Source organism: Solanum dulcamara, chromosome 8, assembly GCF_947179165.1.
Source record: "Solanum dulcamara chromosome 8, daSolDulc1.2, whole genome shotgun sequence".
Lineage (NCBI taxonomy): Eukaryota > Viridiplantae > Streptophyta > Magnoliopsida > Solanales > Solanaceae > Solanum > Solanum dulcamara.
The window spans coordinates 57,960,133-57,974,965 of NC_077244.1; the positions used below are offsets into that span (position 1 = coordinate 57,960,133).

General features: G+C 31.7%; 1 protein-coding gene and 1 pseudogene across 1 annotated transcript; both read right to left on the reverse strand.

Moving 5' to 3' along the window:
- Positions 1–7,382: 7,382 nt before the first annotated feature.
- Positions 7,383–8,845, reverse strand: LOC129901094 (probable 6-phosphogluconolactonase 4, chloroplastic). Its single transcript, XM_055976212.1, has 3 exons — positions 8,552–8,845; positions 8,341–8,476; positions 7,383–8,092 (listed from the first exon to the last, which is right to left on the reverse strand). Exons 1-3 carry the CDS (start codon positions 8,713–8,715, stop codon positions 7,610–7,612), a joined length of 783 nt encoding a protein of 260 aa, XP_055832187.1. The 5' UTR covers positions 8,716–8,845; the 3' UTR covers positions 7,383–7,609.
- A 1,181-nt stretch (positions 8,846–10,026) lies between these two features.
- On the reverse strand, positions 10,027–11,302 carry LOC129899997 (uncharacterized; annotated as a pseudogene).
- Positions 11,303–14,833: the final 3,531 nt, after the last annotated feature.

Genomic DNA, 14,833 nt, shown 5'->3' on the forward strand with positions numbered 1-14,833 from the left:
TAGGGCTTTTTCTTCATTTTTCTAGCTCTCTCTTTCTCTTCTCTTAGGGCTTCTCTTCATTTTTCTGGCTCTCTCTCTTTCTCTTTTCTTAGGGCTTCTTCATTCTTTCCTTATTCCTTTATCTTTTTGTTTGTTTCAGACGGAATTCGTAGGTTTTAGGTGCATAATTGTAATGGAAGGTCAGAAATGTCCTAGAAAAAGCCCACGAATTCGAATTATTAATTCAACCGGTGGTGGTGAAGTGAATAGCGGTCCTACTTTTAGTTTGAGAATTTCTGCAAATCAATCTCCAGAAGAAGTTGGTGGTGAGGTTAATCAAAATTTTCAAGCAATGCATGTGGAAAAAAAGGGCGGTAGAAGTAAGAAAAAAACCACTGAGTTGAGTTCTAAATCTAAATAAAAAAGAAAACGAATTGATATTGCATCGACATCTAAGAAAGTTGTTGACAGTGATGATGATTTTGAGAATTTACTTTCTCAATTTCAGTCAAAGAAAGTGAGACCTATAGTTGCTCAGGAGAAGAATCCAAAAACTCGAAATTGATTGTGCAAAAATACAGTTCTGTCGGAGAGTCTATATCTGGTATGTCATTCTACCAACACATATTTAACTGATAGCATTTTCAATTTGTTTATGTGTATTTTCTTAGTTTGTTGTTGTTTCGAACTTTGTGATTTTTGGAGTTTTAGTTAAATTCATAATGCAGTTAGGAGTGATGTATCTCAATTTCGAAAGTTCATCTTCACTTATTATAAAGGTGGATGTGATGCATCAACTGGGGTGGTTTAGGAGTGGTCACAACCGTAGGGCTCCTGGATGTGTTATCAGGTCAGAGAATGTGATCGAAACTTTCACTTCCTCTGGCTAAGGTTAGATTTCTTTCGAATTTGTAGCAAAGTCCGATCGAGCTGTCAAATCACATATATCTAAGTAATGTCTTGACTAAAGAGATGAAATGTGACTGAGCATTAAACTTTATAGTTCAATGACTTTACTTAGACGGTGTCTTAATTTTTTCTACTCTCAATCTTTTAGTTAAATTTTGTAGGGACTGTGGAGTTTTTGTGGCTGCATTTACGGAGTTAGTGAGCAATGACCAGAATATTGCAAATAAACAACTAAGTGCAGACAGTCTCCGAAAGAGGTTTGGGGCTCTACTATGGGAATATGCAGTGAAGAAGCAAAAGAGTAATCTTCAAAGTGAAGACGAAAGACCACATAAATAAATGTAGTTATATTAGTTAAAATGTCTATGAAAACTATGTTGTTTAAAAACAGTTTATAGCTGATGTATTAGTTAGGTTTTGAAGATTGTTTTGTGCTATCTTTTTTAAGATGATTTTTGTTCATGTAAAATACACTTTTAATATAGTTTTTTGTTCATGTAAAATATATTTTCTTCCTTTTTATTATGCAATACATAGCTACGTTAATGTTAAAGTGTTGCAGTAGTGTTATCAAACTGAAACCTGCATTATGAATTAAACTTGAATGAAAAATGAATTAAACTTGAATGAAAAATAAATTACATACATATTAAAGTTGAATTAGAATAGAATTAGACACGAATGAAAAATATAGCTAATGAAAAAAGGCTTCAGTGATCTATAGAAACAAAAAAATGAATTACATACACACTAAAGTTGAATTAGAAGAGAATTAGAGACGAATGAAAATTGTAGCTAATGAAAAAGCCTTCAGTGATGTGTTTCAATAGTGTTATCAAACTGAAACCTGCATTATGAATTAAACTTGAATGAAAATTTTTTTACATACATATTAAAGTTGAATTAGAATAGAATTAGACACGAATGAAAAGTGTATCTAATGAAAAAAGGCTTCAGTGATCTATAGAAACACAAAAATGAATTACATACATACTAAAGTTGAATTAGAAGAGAATTAGACACGAATGAAAAATGTAGCTATTGAAAAAGCCTCCAGTAATCCATAGAACACAAAAATGAATTAGACTTGAACTAAAAATGAATTACATACACACTAAAGTTGAATTAGAAGAGAATTAGAGACGAATGAAAATTGTAGCTAATGAAAAAGCCTTCAGTGATGTGTTTCAGTAGTGTTATCAAACTGAAACCTGCATTATGAATTAAACTTGAATGAAAAATGAAAGAAATGAAAATCAGTAATAAAAATGAAAAATTATGGAGAAAATTTCGCATGAATATTGTTGAATATCGTACTATGCGTTGCTCATGTTTGCTTCTTCCTCTTTTTGGCTATGGAGAACAAAAAGTTTTCTTATGAGAAGTGAGATTCCACCAAATACACTTCACTTAATTCCAAAATTGGAGTACAAATGTTGTAGAAAGTCGTGGTTGAGAAGCTATGAGGTTAAGTATTGCCCTAATTTTGAAGAAAATTATGGGTGAGAAGATTGGAGAGAATATGGGTGAGAAGATTGGAGAGAATATTGGTGTAGCAAATTTGGAGAGAAACGGGGGAAGAGAAAATAGCGGGTGAGAGTTTTAGAAGAAACAATTTGCTATACATGGTTAAAATAATTATGTTGCTCTATGTGGTAAATATTTTTTGAATATTGTACATTTAGATGATTTACCCAAGTTAAAACTTCAAACAGTATTCTGCCTCCATCTTATATATTGATATTTTGTACTAGAACTTTTTTTAAGAAGCACTGCTCTGTGTTTTTTATTAGATACTATAAAAAATCTGAGAAACCCGAAAAAACTCAAAAAACCCGAAAAATCCGAAAAAAATTGATATCGAAAAATCCGACTTTTATTGGTTTGGTTTGCTTTATAGATTTAATAACCCGACACAAATGATTTGATTTGGTTTGTAAAAAATCAGAACCAACCCGGTCCATGTACACCCCTAATCAGCACAATCAGTTTTCAATTTTTTTTTATATAAATTTAATTTAATTTATAAAAATTGACAGTATAAGATTTATAATTTTGATGAAATAAAATATAAAAATATTATTGTATCTCAACTTTTATATGAGATAAATTAATTCAAAAATAATTTAACTAGTATTCACCATTGGTGGAAACCTTTTTTTTTTACACAAGAAGATACTTTAAATTCTATTATAGGTAAGTTTCAATTATTGTTTGCTTTTTTATATTTAAATTATAAATAAAGAAAATATTTGTAGAAGGCAATTTGGATTCTATATCTACTTTATGAGATTTGTTTTAGGATTATGACTTTGTTATCAAAATTAGAAAGAATTCAATCGTGTCTTGTTTTCATTGATCGTGATTCGTCAATGTCTAATCTATTGTTGTTCTAACACCAAAAATTTGAACCAATTACAAGCACCAATCTTCACATCAATCAACAAAATACACCTAAGCAATCAAAGTCACCATTCTATAATATATTACTTTCCTCTTATTTGGGGGTACTATCGGAGGAGGTGATAGAGTGGAATAAAAATAATATTTTATTTTTTATCAAGATGAAAGTGTTGTTCATGTAGAGTGTCATGTGATAATTTTATTTTTAAAAATAAAAATAAAAGAGAGTATAGTATACATACCATCAAAAGAGTGTAATAAAAAATATATGTCTTTCTCCAATTAAATAAGTGATAATTTATATATAAAAGTGACACTCTCAATAATTTATATATAAGATTAAAAAAAAGATAATTTAAATATATTTTTGACACTTTAATAACTAATGACATCCTAAAAAAATTGTACTGCGTTATGTTTAGAAGCTAAAAAATCTAACTTGTTTTCAAAATTGTTCATCAATGACTTTTTCTTTTGGTCAACTAAAATGGTCCAATTAATTTAAAAAAATTGTATCTAGTATTACTTTTTATTTTGGTGTATGTATAATGAGTCAAAATAATTTGTATCCGAAAGCAAGGAACTTTTAATTGTTAATTGACAAGTATTTGTATCGTAATGATAATTGATAATCAATCAGCGAAAGGCATGAAAGCAAAAAGGGGAGTGTTGTCATGCTTCATATAGCCTAATTGAGTTGTGGATGGTATATATCACTTGCACATTGACTTATTTTATTATTAGTAAATAAAAGAATCATATTATTGTTTGGTTTAAATCATGCATTCGATTATGGAGATTTGGATTCTAAGAATATTCAACATCAAAAGTGCAAGCAAGAATATCGTTACAAGTAGGGTTGTACAGGGCAAATCGATAAACCGCATCAAACCGATAAATCGAATCAAATTGGAAAATAAACCCGACCATTATAGGATTGGTTTGGTTTTAACTAAAAGAAGTTAAACCAAACCCAAACCGACCCGATTATAGATATACTACTTTTAAATTATGTTATACATAAAAATATTTATTAAAATGTAATTTATAAATATTTTTTAAAATTTTTTCATAATTTTTGTTTTTTTTCTTACATTTAGATTTAGACTTGAGAAGCTCATCTAAATAATATACAAAAAAAGCCCATCTTATAAAGTTAAAACTTCAAACAGTGTTCTGCCTCCATCTTATATGTTGATATTTTGTACTAGAACTCTTTTTAAGAAGTACTACTCTGTGCTTTTTATTAGATACTATGAAAAACCCGAGAAACTCGAAAAAACCCGAAAAATCCAAAAAAAAACCAAAAAAATTGATATTGAAAAACCCGACTTTTATTGGTTTGGTTTATAGATTTAATAACCCGACACAAATAGTTTGATTTGATTTGTAAAAAATCTGAACCAACCCAGTCCATGTACACCCCTAGTTACAAGGGTTTAAAATAAACTATTTCTAAATTATAGGCCTTTTTTCTTATTTAAATTGAAAACCATTGTTATTTAGTGATTACAATAACTTCTTGTTTGATTGTGAATTTATATTTTGGAAATCCAAGGGAAATCCATCATTGCTATTTTCTGAGTGTACAATGAGTAAATTCGATTTTGTGCAATAGCTAGTAAATTACATAAAAAATGTCAATCGCATTGGATAAGTCCAGTACGATGAGTTCTGATCGAGAAGGCCACTAGTGATCTCACGTCTTCCATGTGAAAAACCACTCAGCCACCCTTGCAGGTTGATCATAAATTTTGTAAACATTCCTTTAATAAAATTAATTATAAAAGATTGTGATTTAATGATAATATTAATGTACTCTCAAAATATATTAATTTTATTTTAGAACAATCAAGAAACTGATGTTAGAATTGTGAAAAAAGAAAATATATAGGTAGACCGTGCTATTAATTAGTGATTTGTCACTGCGATGGAACCAACTAGGGGCTGGATATTGCCAATATCCTAACGATATCTATTTTCCTCAATTTGAAATAATTATATTTTGGATTGACTTTGATAAGGACGGGTGGTCTAACACACTCACTCAACATCTCCAGATGAGTTACGCATGAAATGAGGAGCTTAATGTCACGTGCTTGGTCTTTCACTAAGCGCACGTATGACACCTGACAACTTGCTCACATTCTTGCATTACTTGCTCAGATTTTGCTATGTCAAGTCAGCCTAAGACACTAGGAACCGCTAAGTGAATAGAAGAGAGAACACAAGAGGATTGTTAGGAAAAATTGTATCGTAGAGAACTTTGATTTTTGCTTGATTTTTGGTTGATGGATTTACAAATAGATGCCCCTCTATTTATACTACTCATCTAGGGCTAAAGTGTAAATAATAAATTCTACATAAGTCTCTACATATTTACATTAAGGTCCTTTCTCTATAAATGTCTACATGCCTAGAACATTCTAGAAACCTTCTATGCAATTCTTTAATCTTCTATGAAAAATATTCATATTTCTCTAGAATCATCCATTAGGACAAGTCTTTTTCCTATGTAAGCCTTCCACATGGCAACTTTGTGCCATGTGACACTTACGTGACGCTTATGTGACATGATGATGTGGCGGATCGTCACATCAAGGTGATTGAGATTATAAAAAACTTATTTGCATAGGATTATATTAAGTTAGTATATACCTGTTATATGTTTAAATATAGACTTTTTTTATTTAATCATAACTACATAAAATATATTTTTACTTTATTAAATCACTTAATCATGGTAATTAGTTGTACTGATTTAGAGTAAGCACCCCGTACAAATAAATGTTTACCTGAGTGAGTACAGATAAAAATGGTGTCAACATTATGTCTTTGTGATTAGAGGGCAAACTCATAATCTGAAGATGACGGATGCGTGTTAGTCGCGACACTGACACTGCCTCGCCTGAAAATATTGTAAACATACATAAAACCCCATATACCTACAAAAATTTAAATCAAACGAGAAAAACTTCTCATTGAGATGGTCTTAAAAAATGCATATATATTGCAAGTGAGATTTGAACCCGGTCACCTCGCTTGCGCAAAAAGCCTAAGCTGAGCGTTGGACTATGCACCAAATCAATTTTTGTGTTTCAAGGTGCCTAATGAAACATATATAGTGGGTAGTGCTTGAAAAAAAATCTAAACATGGTGATAGTAGCAAGGGCCTTGAAGAACAATCACACCCCGCCTGCGACATAAGAAGAAGAAAATCAACGGAAGTACTCACCAAACATGAGAGCACTATATAACCACATAATACTTGCAGATCCCTCGAAACCCTGGAAACTCGTTACTTATCGGAGGCCTCAAGTATTGAAATGAATCAATGATTACTTGCAAATGAAATAGGAAAGCATCACAAGCAATTTTCGACCATCACAATGGCAGCAACACCAAACGAAGACCTATGCATAAATGAGTTGTGGTAATCAACAACAAACCTGGAGTACTTGCAATCACCACTAGAACTTCTGAATACCAGAAGGCCTAAAGGAGGATAATATTAAGTAGTGTCTCTACTATTATATATAGATAAGGATAAGTTGTTTTTTCATATGGGGTGTTAGGAGGTGGCAAGGGAAGCACTGCCATTTTCTCCATCCTCCACCTTCTGTAAGCTAGAAGACAATCATAAATGCTTGATGGTCATAATTTCAACAACAACAACACAAGGAGGGTTTGGAGAGGATACGCAGATCTTACCCTTATACAGAGTTTATTTCTGATGTACTCTCGGTTCAACTAAAAGCATAACAAAGCAGATACTAAAGAAAACATAGCAATGAAAAAAAAACTACAATAAAATAATACGATAATCGAAATACAAGAGAGAGTAGAAAGTAACATGCATATATCGAAGGACAAGAAACTACAGGAGAAAGACTATGACTACTAGTGTGAAAAGGATAAGCGAGACAATGCTAAACTACTTACTATCATTCTACCCTAATCTGTATCCTCCATAACATTATATCTAAGGTTATGTCTTGTCTAATCACCTCTCCTTAATACTTCGGTGGCTATATTTTAAGAGAAAAAAAGACCTCCACTAAATACAATTTGTTATATTCTGATCATGGATCTCAGTGCGCAAAGAGAAGTTATCAAGCCTTATAGAATATGCAATTCTTCATAGATTACATAAGTTTTACCTTCTAGAGGATAAAGTTAAAGTTAGACTAACACAGGCCATATCAGGAAAGAAGTACAAAGCAAGGATGGTTAACCATCACAAGGCAACACATTCAGGGGTCACCAAACTTTATGCCCAAATCCTATTTAGATTAACTATATCACATGGGTAGCAAAATCATCCAGAGGTTTGTAGTTTTGATGCAGCATCCTTGTCTAAAAACCAGGTCAGTTCCTCTTCAGCTGAAACCTCAGTACAAGGGGGAGGAATCCCATCAAGAGGAGGCGCACTACCCAGAGCGACATCAACCATATTAGCTAACTCTGATCCCGTGATCACCATTGCTATCTCTGAAGCCGAATTAATTACCGGAAAGGTGAAAGTAATCCTTGGTGGAGGAGGTTTTGGTGAGTCTGTGATGAAAGTGACTAACCGCTCCTTCTCATGGCGGTGAGGACGCGAAGGAAACAAAGAAGCTATATGTCCATCTGGCCCCATACCTAATAGCATAAGATCAAATTTGGGAAATCCACTAATCGCTGATAAGGGCAGAACTTTTCTCTCAACCAATTGTTTCAAACGAGCCTCATACTCAGCCGCTGCACCCTCAGGTGACTCCTTGCCATTGATCGCATAAATGTTAGAAGACGGGATTGGAACCTGCCAAAAGAAGCCAATTTTAATCCAATTGACTCAAATTCCTAGTATGTAAACTCATGTGCATCAAAACCTAATAGCTTATCCGATGAAATTGAAAACTTACAGAAACTCAACAAATGCAATTGGAGCAACATGTTATCAAAGAAGGGCTATTTCAACAATAGAATTGAAACACGATTCAGCTCCTTCAATCCTAATCTCATTAGAAGGAAAAAAAAAAGAAGAATCAATCTGATCTATTACTGTACCTTAGAAAGAAACCCATCCCAAGCAAGTTTGTAATTACTATCATCGTGATCCAGAGGAACCACTCTCTCGTCCACCCAAAAAATCCACCATTTCGACCAATCAATTGAGTCATTATATGGTGGCTCCACCAATTTCCTGTTCCACTAGAAATCTGAAACTAAAGGGGAATAATAAAAGCTTAAAGAGAGTGTTTGATCAGAAAAAAACTACCTCATGGTATCGATAAGAGAACCTCCAGAGAGCACAACAGTGAAAGAACCTTTTTGTTTGATGAATTTTTCCGATAGATCAGCAGTGTATTTCGCGAGTGCCTTTGATACATCTTCTTCGGACTCAAATTTTAACACCGTCTTCTTCCCTTTCTGGGATGACATCTTAGCCTAAATCTTAAGCTATTTCTTGAGTTTTGAAAGAGTGTGTTTCTGCACTCACAAGGACCATACCCTATATTTGCATATGAAAAACATGGGCAGAATACCCGACAGAGCCCTAAACTTGTTCCATTTTTTCTTTTAGGCACTTTAAGTATGTATCTTGCTATTGAATTTCTAAATCATCCATACTTTATAACTTTTAAACACACTTAACTGACGCGGTACAAAATGTGTTCTAACGTTTTTTGAGCACGTAAAGATATTTTAAAGGCGTTGATGTGAAATCCACAATAGTATACAACGATCTTCTTCCCCTTTTAATCCTAATTTTCCCCTCTTTCTCTTATTTTTCTTCTCTTTTTTTTCTCTTCTTTCTTACAACCATTTTAAAGTTGGAGCTATTTATCAGACAATCTCTCTTCTTCAACGATTTCTTCTTCATCATTAAGTACCAATGTCGAAGTTATCTTCCTCATCAATTTCTTCTTATTCAACTGTAAATGTGCTATGTTAATGGGGGTTGCTGTGGAGGACGTAGGCTTCTTTGTTGTAAAATTTCAAAGGTAATTCATTTTGTTGTTCAATATAGTAAAGAATTTCTTTGTTTTTGTAATTCAATTTTTTCTTTAATTTTGTAGGCACGAAATGGATGTGGATATTTCTGATGATACGATGATGAAATGCCGGCTCAAGCTAAAGAGAGTGGTGAGGTTTGTTGAAAAGAGTCAAAACATATGAACTAGAGAGGAATCGATCAAGAAAAGTAAGGATGATATGTATTGTTGTAGAGGTGATATTGGCTACTTGAATCTATGTACAAAAATGATCTTCTAGTGTTTTAGTTCATTTGTCTTCTACTAGACTTTACTTCATTACAATATGTATGCTAGATTGTAGTATACTCTATAAGGGCAATTTTGATTTGTCTTTTCTATTGTAACTGCCTTCAATTGTGTTTTTATTGTACTGATTTTGATTAAAGGAATGAAGACAAATTATGTGTTAGTCTCCTTTGTTTTCTTATGTGTTCAAATGACTTTGATGATCAACATCATTAAAGTAAAACACAATTATTCTCGAACACTTCTACACAAAATAAAGTAAAGCACAATCATAACTGCTCACACACTTTCACTTTCAATTGGTCTAATGAAAACATAAATATAACTGATCAGTCATGCCATTAATTTGCTCTAATGAGCTCCAAACAAATATACCAATCCACAACAACTAATTTAAAATAGTACCCTATAACCACCACAAATTAGTTAATGTACTTAAAAGACACCAAAAGACTTTCAAAGTAATCAATACAAGTTTTTGTTGCTAATTACACATCCAAAAAATAAACTTGGTGCTGAAATTAAGCATCCCTTGGTGCACTAGATGATCCACATTAATTTTTCCTCGACTGACTCATATGCTGCAACTGTGAAGTTGTGACAGCATCCCTACCATTCTATTTCAATCCTCGAGGCTTATAACCAATATCAATATTTGTTGGACATGCATCCTTATAAGCTTCTGGAGTGAAAACTCTTTCACATGAAAGACCAGGCTGCATATAAATATACTAAAATGAGACTTTATATAGTAGAGTAAGAACTGAATAAAGTTATATGGACACTTACATTTATGATTTTACTACCACTTGCATTAGGATAAATGCCAATTCTTACCGTCTTGATCCTTGTCCTTTTTTGTCTTCCTGTTGCTATTGAATCTTCCATGGCCTTTTGTTTACCAGGTTGCTGACTTGATACACCTCCTCTTCCTCTATTAGTATTTCTACCAGTGCCTCTACTAGTGCCTCTACCAGGCTATTGCTCTGTTCTAACAATTGAAGTATCAAACACATAGAATTGCTTTGCTGGCTGAATACTAGTGGCTAACTTGAGCTTGGCTGCCTACTTGTATTTGGTGCTTGACTAAAGCTTTCACATCATTCCATCCCAGCCTATTAATAGTGTAATAGTTATTGCTTACCGTAAATAATTGAAGCTAATTATAGATGAATTAAAAGAGAATAATAACTTACCATGATTTGACAAACTTTTTTATTGTGGCCTACTTGATGACACTTTGAGCAAGTCATTTTTACTCCTTTCTTAGACAACTTTTATACTTTTTTCTAGGCTCATTTTTTCCTTTTTTTTTTGCACTTCGATGGCCTACCAAGCATGGCTTTTGATTTAGGAGGCTCAATCACTATACCACTAGTATGAGGCCACATTTTTATGTAAGGTATTGGCCGGAGAAAGTAGTCATAAGTCTTCAAGAAAGTTTCTTTTCTATACCAACGTACCACTTGATGTTCAGGTTCTATGCCTTAGTACCAATATGCAAACACATCATGTCGACATGGTATTGCCTCTCAAGTTTCATGTTTTACATGTACAAGTCTTCCTTTTTATATCAAAAATATTCTTATACTCACCATCTTTGATTTCATATCCAATATCACCATTGATCTAACCTCACAAAATCTAGCAAGATCTTTGTTCTCTTCAAATACTAGTCTAGCCATAGAAGAAATATATGAGATCCAGGTATCAACTAATTGCCTCATTTCAATAATTTTGTCCATTATCTTGTGCCTAATCTCCTTTAACATAATTATGATAGCCTTATGTCCAGCAGCCAGTATTCAAGAATTAAATGTCTCTCACATATTATTTTCAATAATATCACACTTAGAATGCTCCTTAAATTATGCCCTGCACCAAGTGATTTTTTCATAATTCGATAATTTCTCACAAAATTTTCTTACCTAGTTTGTTGAGTTTATCCATCTCATCTTCAAATTTCACTTCAAAATTTGACTTTGTACATCTTCAAAATTGGTTCTGTCATTTTTCACCTCTTCATTTTTTATTCCAATTGGACCAGATATATCTAGCACACTTCCTCTGCTTACAATCTGGTAGCAACTCACACAAAGTTGATACAAGATCTTATTTAAACAAAGTCATAGCACAACAAAATTTAAAAATTATTAACAACAAAAAAATAAAAAGTAAGAGATCAAACTACAATATAGAAGTTATCTAACCTTCTGCATATCTGATATTACAATCAGTCCATGTCTAGTGCCTAAGTTCATATCTTGTATCAAGTTGTTCAGGAAAAAACTCCAACCGTTTTTGTCTTCGTGTCAACAATAGCTCATAAAATTAGAAACATTTGTTGATTTTTATTTCTATCAATATCAACTAACAATTCACCTTACAAGCACCCTTCGGAAAGCATCCATCAAAATCAATAATTTTTCTACATCCTTACAACCAACCTCTCTTCAATGCATCAAAGCAAACATAGAAGTAAATAAATAATTTTTTTCTAACTGAGACTCTTTATCTTTCCTCACCCAACTTGAACTGTCAGGATTAGTATATTTAATCATGTTTGTATAATCACACAATCTTGAAAATTTTAACTTTCAATCACCTAAGTAGTCCTTTATAACCCTCATTTTCGCCTTATGAAAACAGTTCTTCAAACATATAATTTAATTTTTTTTCTAACTGATTACTGAATTTTCCACAATCTTATAGATGGTGGACATGTAATCTCATTCTTGACCTTATTTGCAACAAACTTAAATGTACACAACATGTTCTTGGTTTCAGTGTATCTAGCAGTTTAATTCTTTTTTATGTCTTCAAATTCTCTATAAATGCATGCAAGTTCAAGTCTTATTTCCTCATTTTGAACATGTTTTTTCTTCCTTTTCACTTTGTTTCTCGTTTCATTTCTAAGAGATCGCAACTTTTCATCAACCTCATCAAGAATAGCATTCTCTTGAGAGTCAGTACTTCTTTCATAATTTGATTCAACCCCTTTCCTTTCTTGATTTGATATATCGTCTACCCAACTTCAACAATAACATTTTTAGATTCAGCCTCATGAAACAATCTTTCACTTTCAGTCACATTTATATCTTGTAAGTCTTCTTCACCAACCACATTACTATTTTCCTCGACTTTAGGCCCACAAATAAAATCAGTCGGGATGTCTTCCGAAAAATCTACTTCATCCACCACATGCTTCACATAAAGGTCTAAAAAGTCACCATCATTTAGGTATTTTACAAGATTTAGTAAATTAAAAGTAGTTTCCACCTCAATAAGGTCATTTTCTGTGGGGTCTTTAACATAAAACCCACCAACAGTAATATACCCAAATTCTTTAGTGTAATAAAGTAATTCGATTATTGAGAAGTAGTCTTTGTTGATATTAATATATTTCAATTTGTTTTCCCCAATATAAGCTACCCCATTTTTTCCTTGAATAAATTTACCACCATGATGAAAACGAGTTATAATAATGTAATTCATAAGATTTCCTGAAAATCAACTGACACGTTATGAACAATAAAAACCACAGAAAATCCTAACTTTTTTCAGATATTAACAAGATACCATCACATTGATATAATACTAAAAATGCATTATATATCACGTTAAAATAATAATAAATGGCATAACAATTAGTAAATGAACTTACCTCAGTAAATTAAATTTCAAAATCATGATTAACTCTGTAATCGTCAGCAATCTTCGATGATACCTTCAACAAAACACCCAAAATCACTTCAAAATTTGCAGATTTTAGTTGTACATAGTATAAACGTCACTAGAATCACTGAAATAAGATCAATTTGTTAGGATTGGCTCGTCACCATCACTAAACATGAAGTGTGTTTGGTGGAAAAATGAAGTGTCTTTAGCTTTTTAGGTTGTTGATGTGTAAATTAATTAAAGAGGTGAGAATTTTGATTCGTTTCACTTTCCACGTGAGAAAGGTGAATTTCACACTCACAATCAAAAAAAAAATATTTGCTGAAGTTTTGTGCCATGTCAGTCAAGTGTATTTAAAAGTTACAAATTACGGATGGTTTAGGGGTTCAATAGGAAGATGACATAGTTGAGGTGCTTGAGAGGAAAAATCGAACAAGTTCAAGGGCCTGTTTGTGTATTCTGCCAAAAATATTTGTCAGCCTTAACACGTTGCCTAATCTTCATTTTCATTCGAATCACTTGTTACAACTTGTTTGGATGGTTGTTACCTATATTTTATTGTATTTTTAGTTTAAATATAATATTTATTTTGATTGTTATTTGAGTTTTAATAAATGGTATTGTTAAATTCATTGTTAGATAATAATAAAAACATTTATTTTGTGTGACAAACAATTTGGTGCGGTGATGTTGTAATTTTGTATTTTTCTCTCATTTTGTCTTTACTTATTATTTAAATATTTTATTTTATCTTTAACCTTATTTTTTTATAGTAGATCTATCCTGTATTTTATCTTTATTCTTCTTTGTAGGTATATCAGTCAAATTATTGATGTGTGAAATTATATAACGATGAAAACGATACAATTCAAACATTTATTTGTAAATTGAAATCAGATTTATTTGATGTTGAAGTTTCGTTGGAACAAGTAATTTGAATTTCTTAAGTTGTATTTTTTCTCATAAACATAAAAATCTATAAGTTGTAAGAAAGAATAAAAAATTCTCAAATTCTTACACAATATTACCAGATGAGTAAGCCATAGTTCATGAACAAGACATCAGAATATTTTAAGACGCCACATTAATAAATCACATATCTCCACGATCCTTTTCTAAATAAATATTTGTGATAAAAACCTTTCAAAGATACATAATTTTATAAAGATCAACAAATTAACAATAGTAGCAACTTCAACAAATTAACAATAGTAGCAACTAGTTATTCTTTAATATAATCTATTCAAATGGCACAAATAATTTTTTTCATGCCTAGCATGAGTCTCTTTTTTTTTTTGCAAAAACTAAAATAATGTGTCATATATTTTATTCTATTCTTGCAAAATATAAATTAAATTTATAGATCAAGATTTACCTTTTTAAAAAAATGTAAATCGTGATTTGAAAATTTGAAATTATGATTCCAAATTACATGTCAAATCATGATTTTATATAGTCTGTTCAGACATAATCTAAAGGCGTGAAATATAAAAAAACTTTAAATTTCTAGTAGGCATTAGGAAAATTGTCCGTGCTTCTCACTGCTATAAGAAAATTTATAAATTTTTATTTTAATAAGGTAATATGAAATATTTATA

Excerpts from the sequence above, each read along its gene's own strand:
- LOC129901094 (XM_055976212.1), bottom strand. The coding sequence starts at position 8,715 with ATGTCATCCCAGAAAGGGAAGAAGACGGTGTTAAAATTTGAGTCCGAA. Across the intron at positions 8,477-8,551 it reads TCTCTTATCGATACCATGAG|GAAATTGGTGGAGCCACCAT; the intron begins GTAGTTTTTTTC and ends CTAGTGGAACAG. Across the intron at positions 8,093-8,340 it reads GGGATGGGTTTCTTTCTAAG|GTTCCAATCCCGTCTTCTAA; the intron begins GTACAGTAATAG and ends TTCTTTTGGCAG.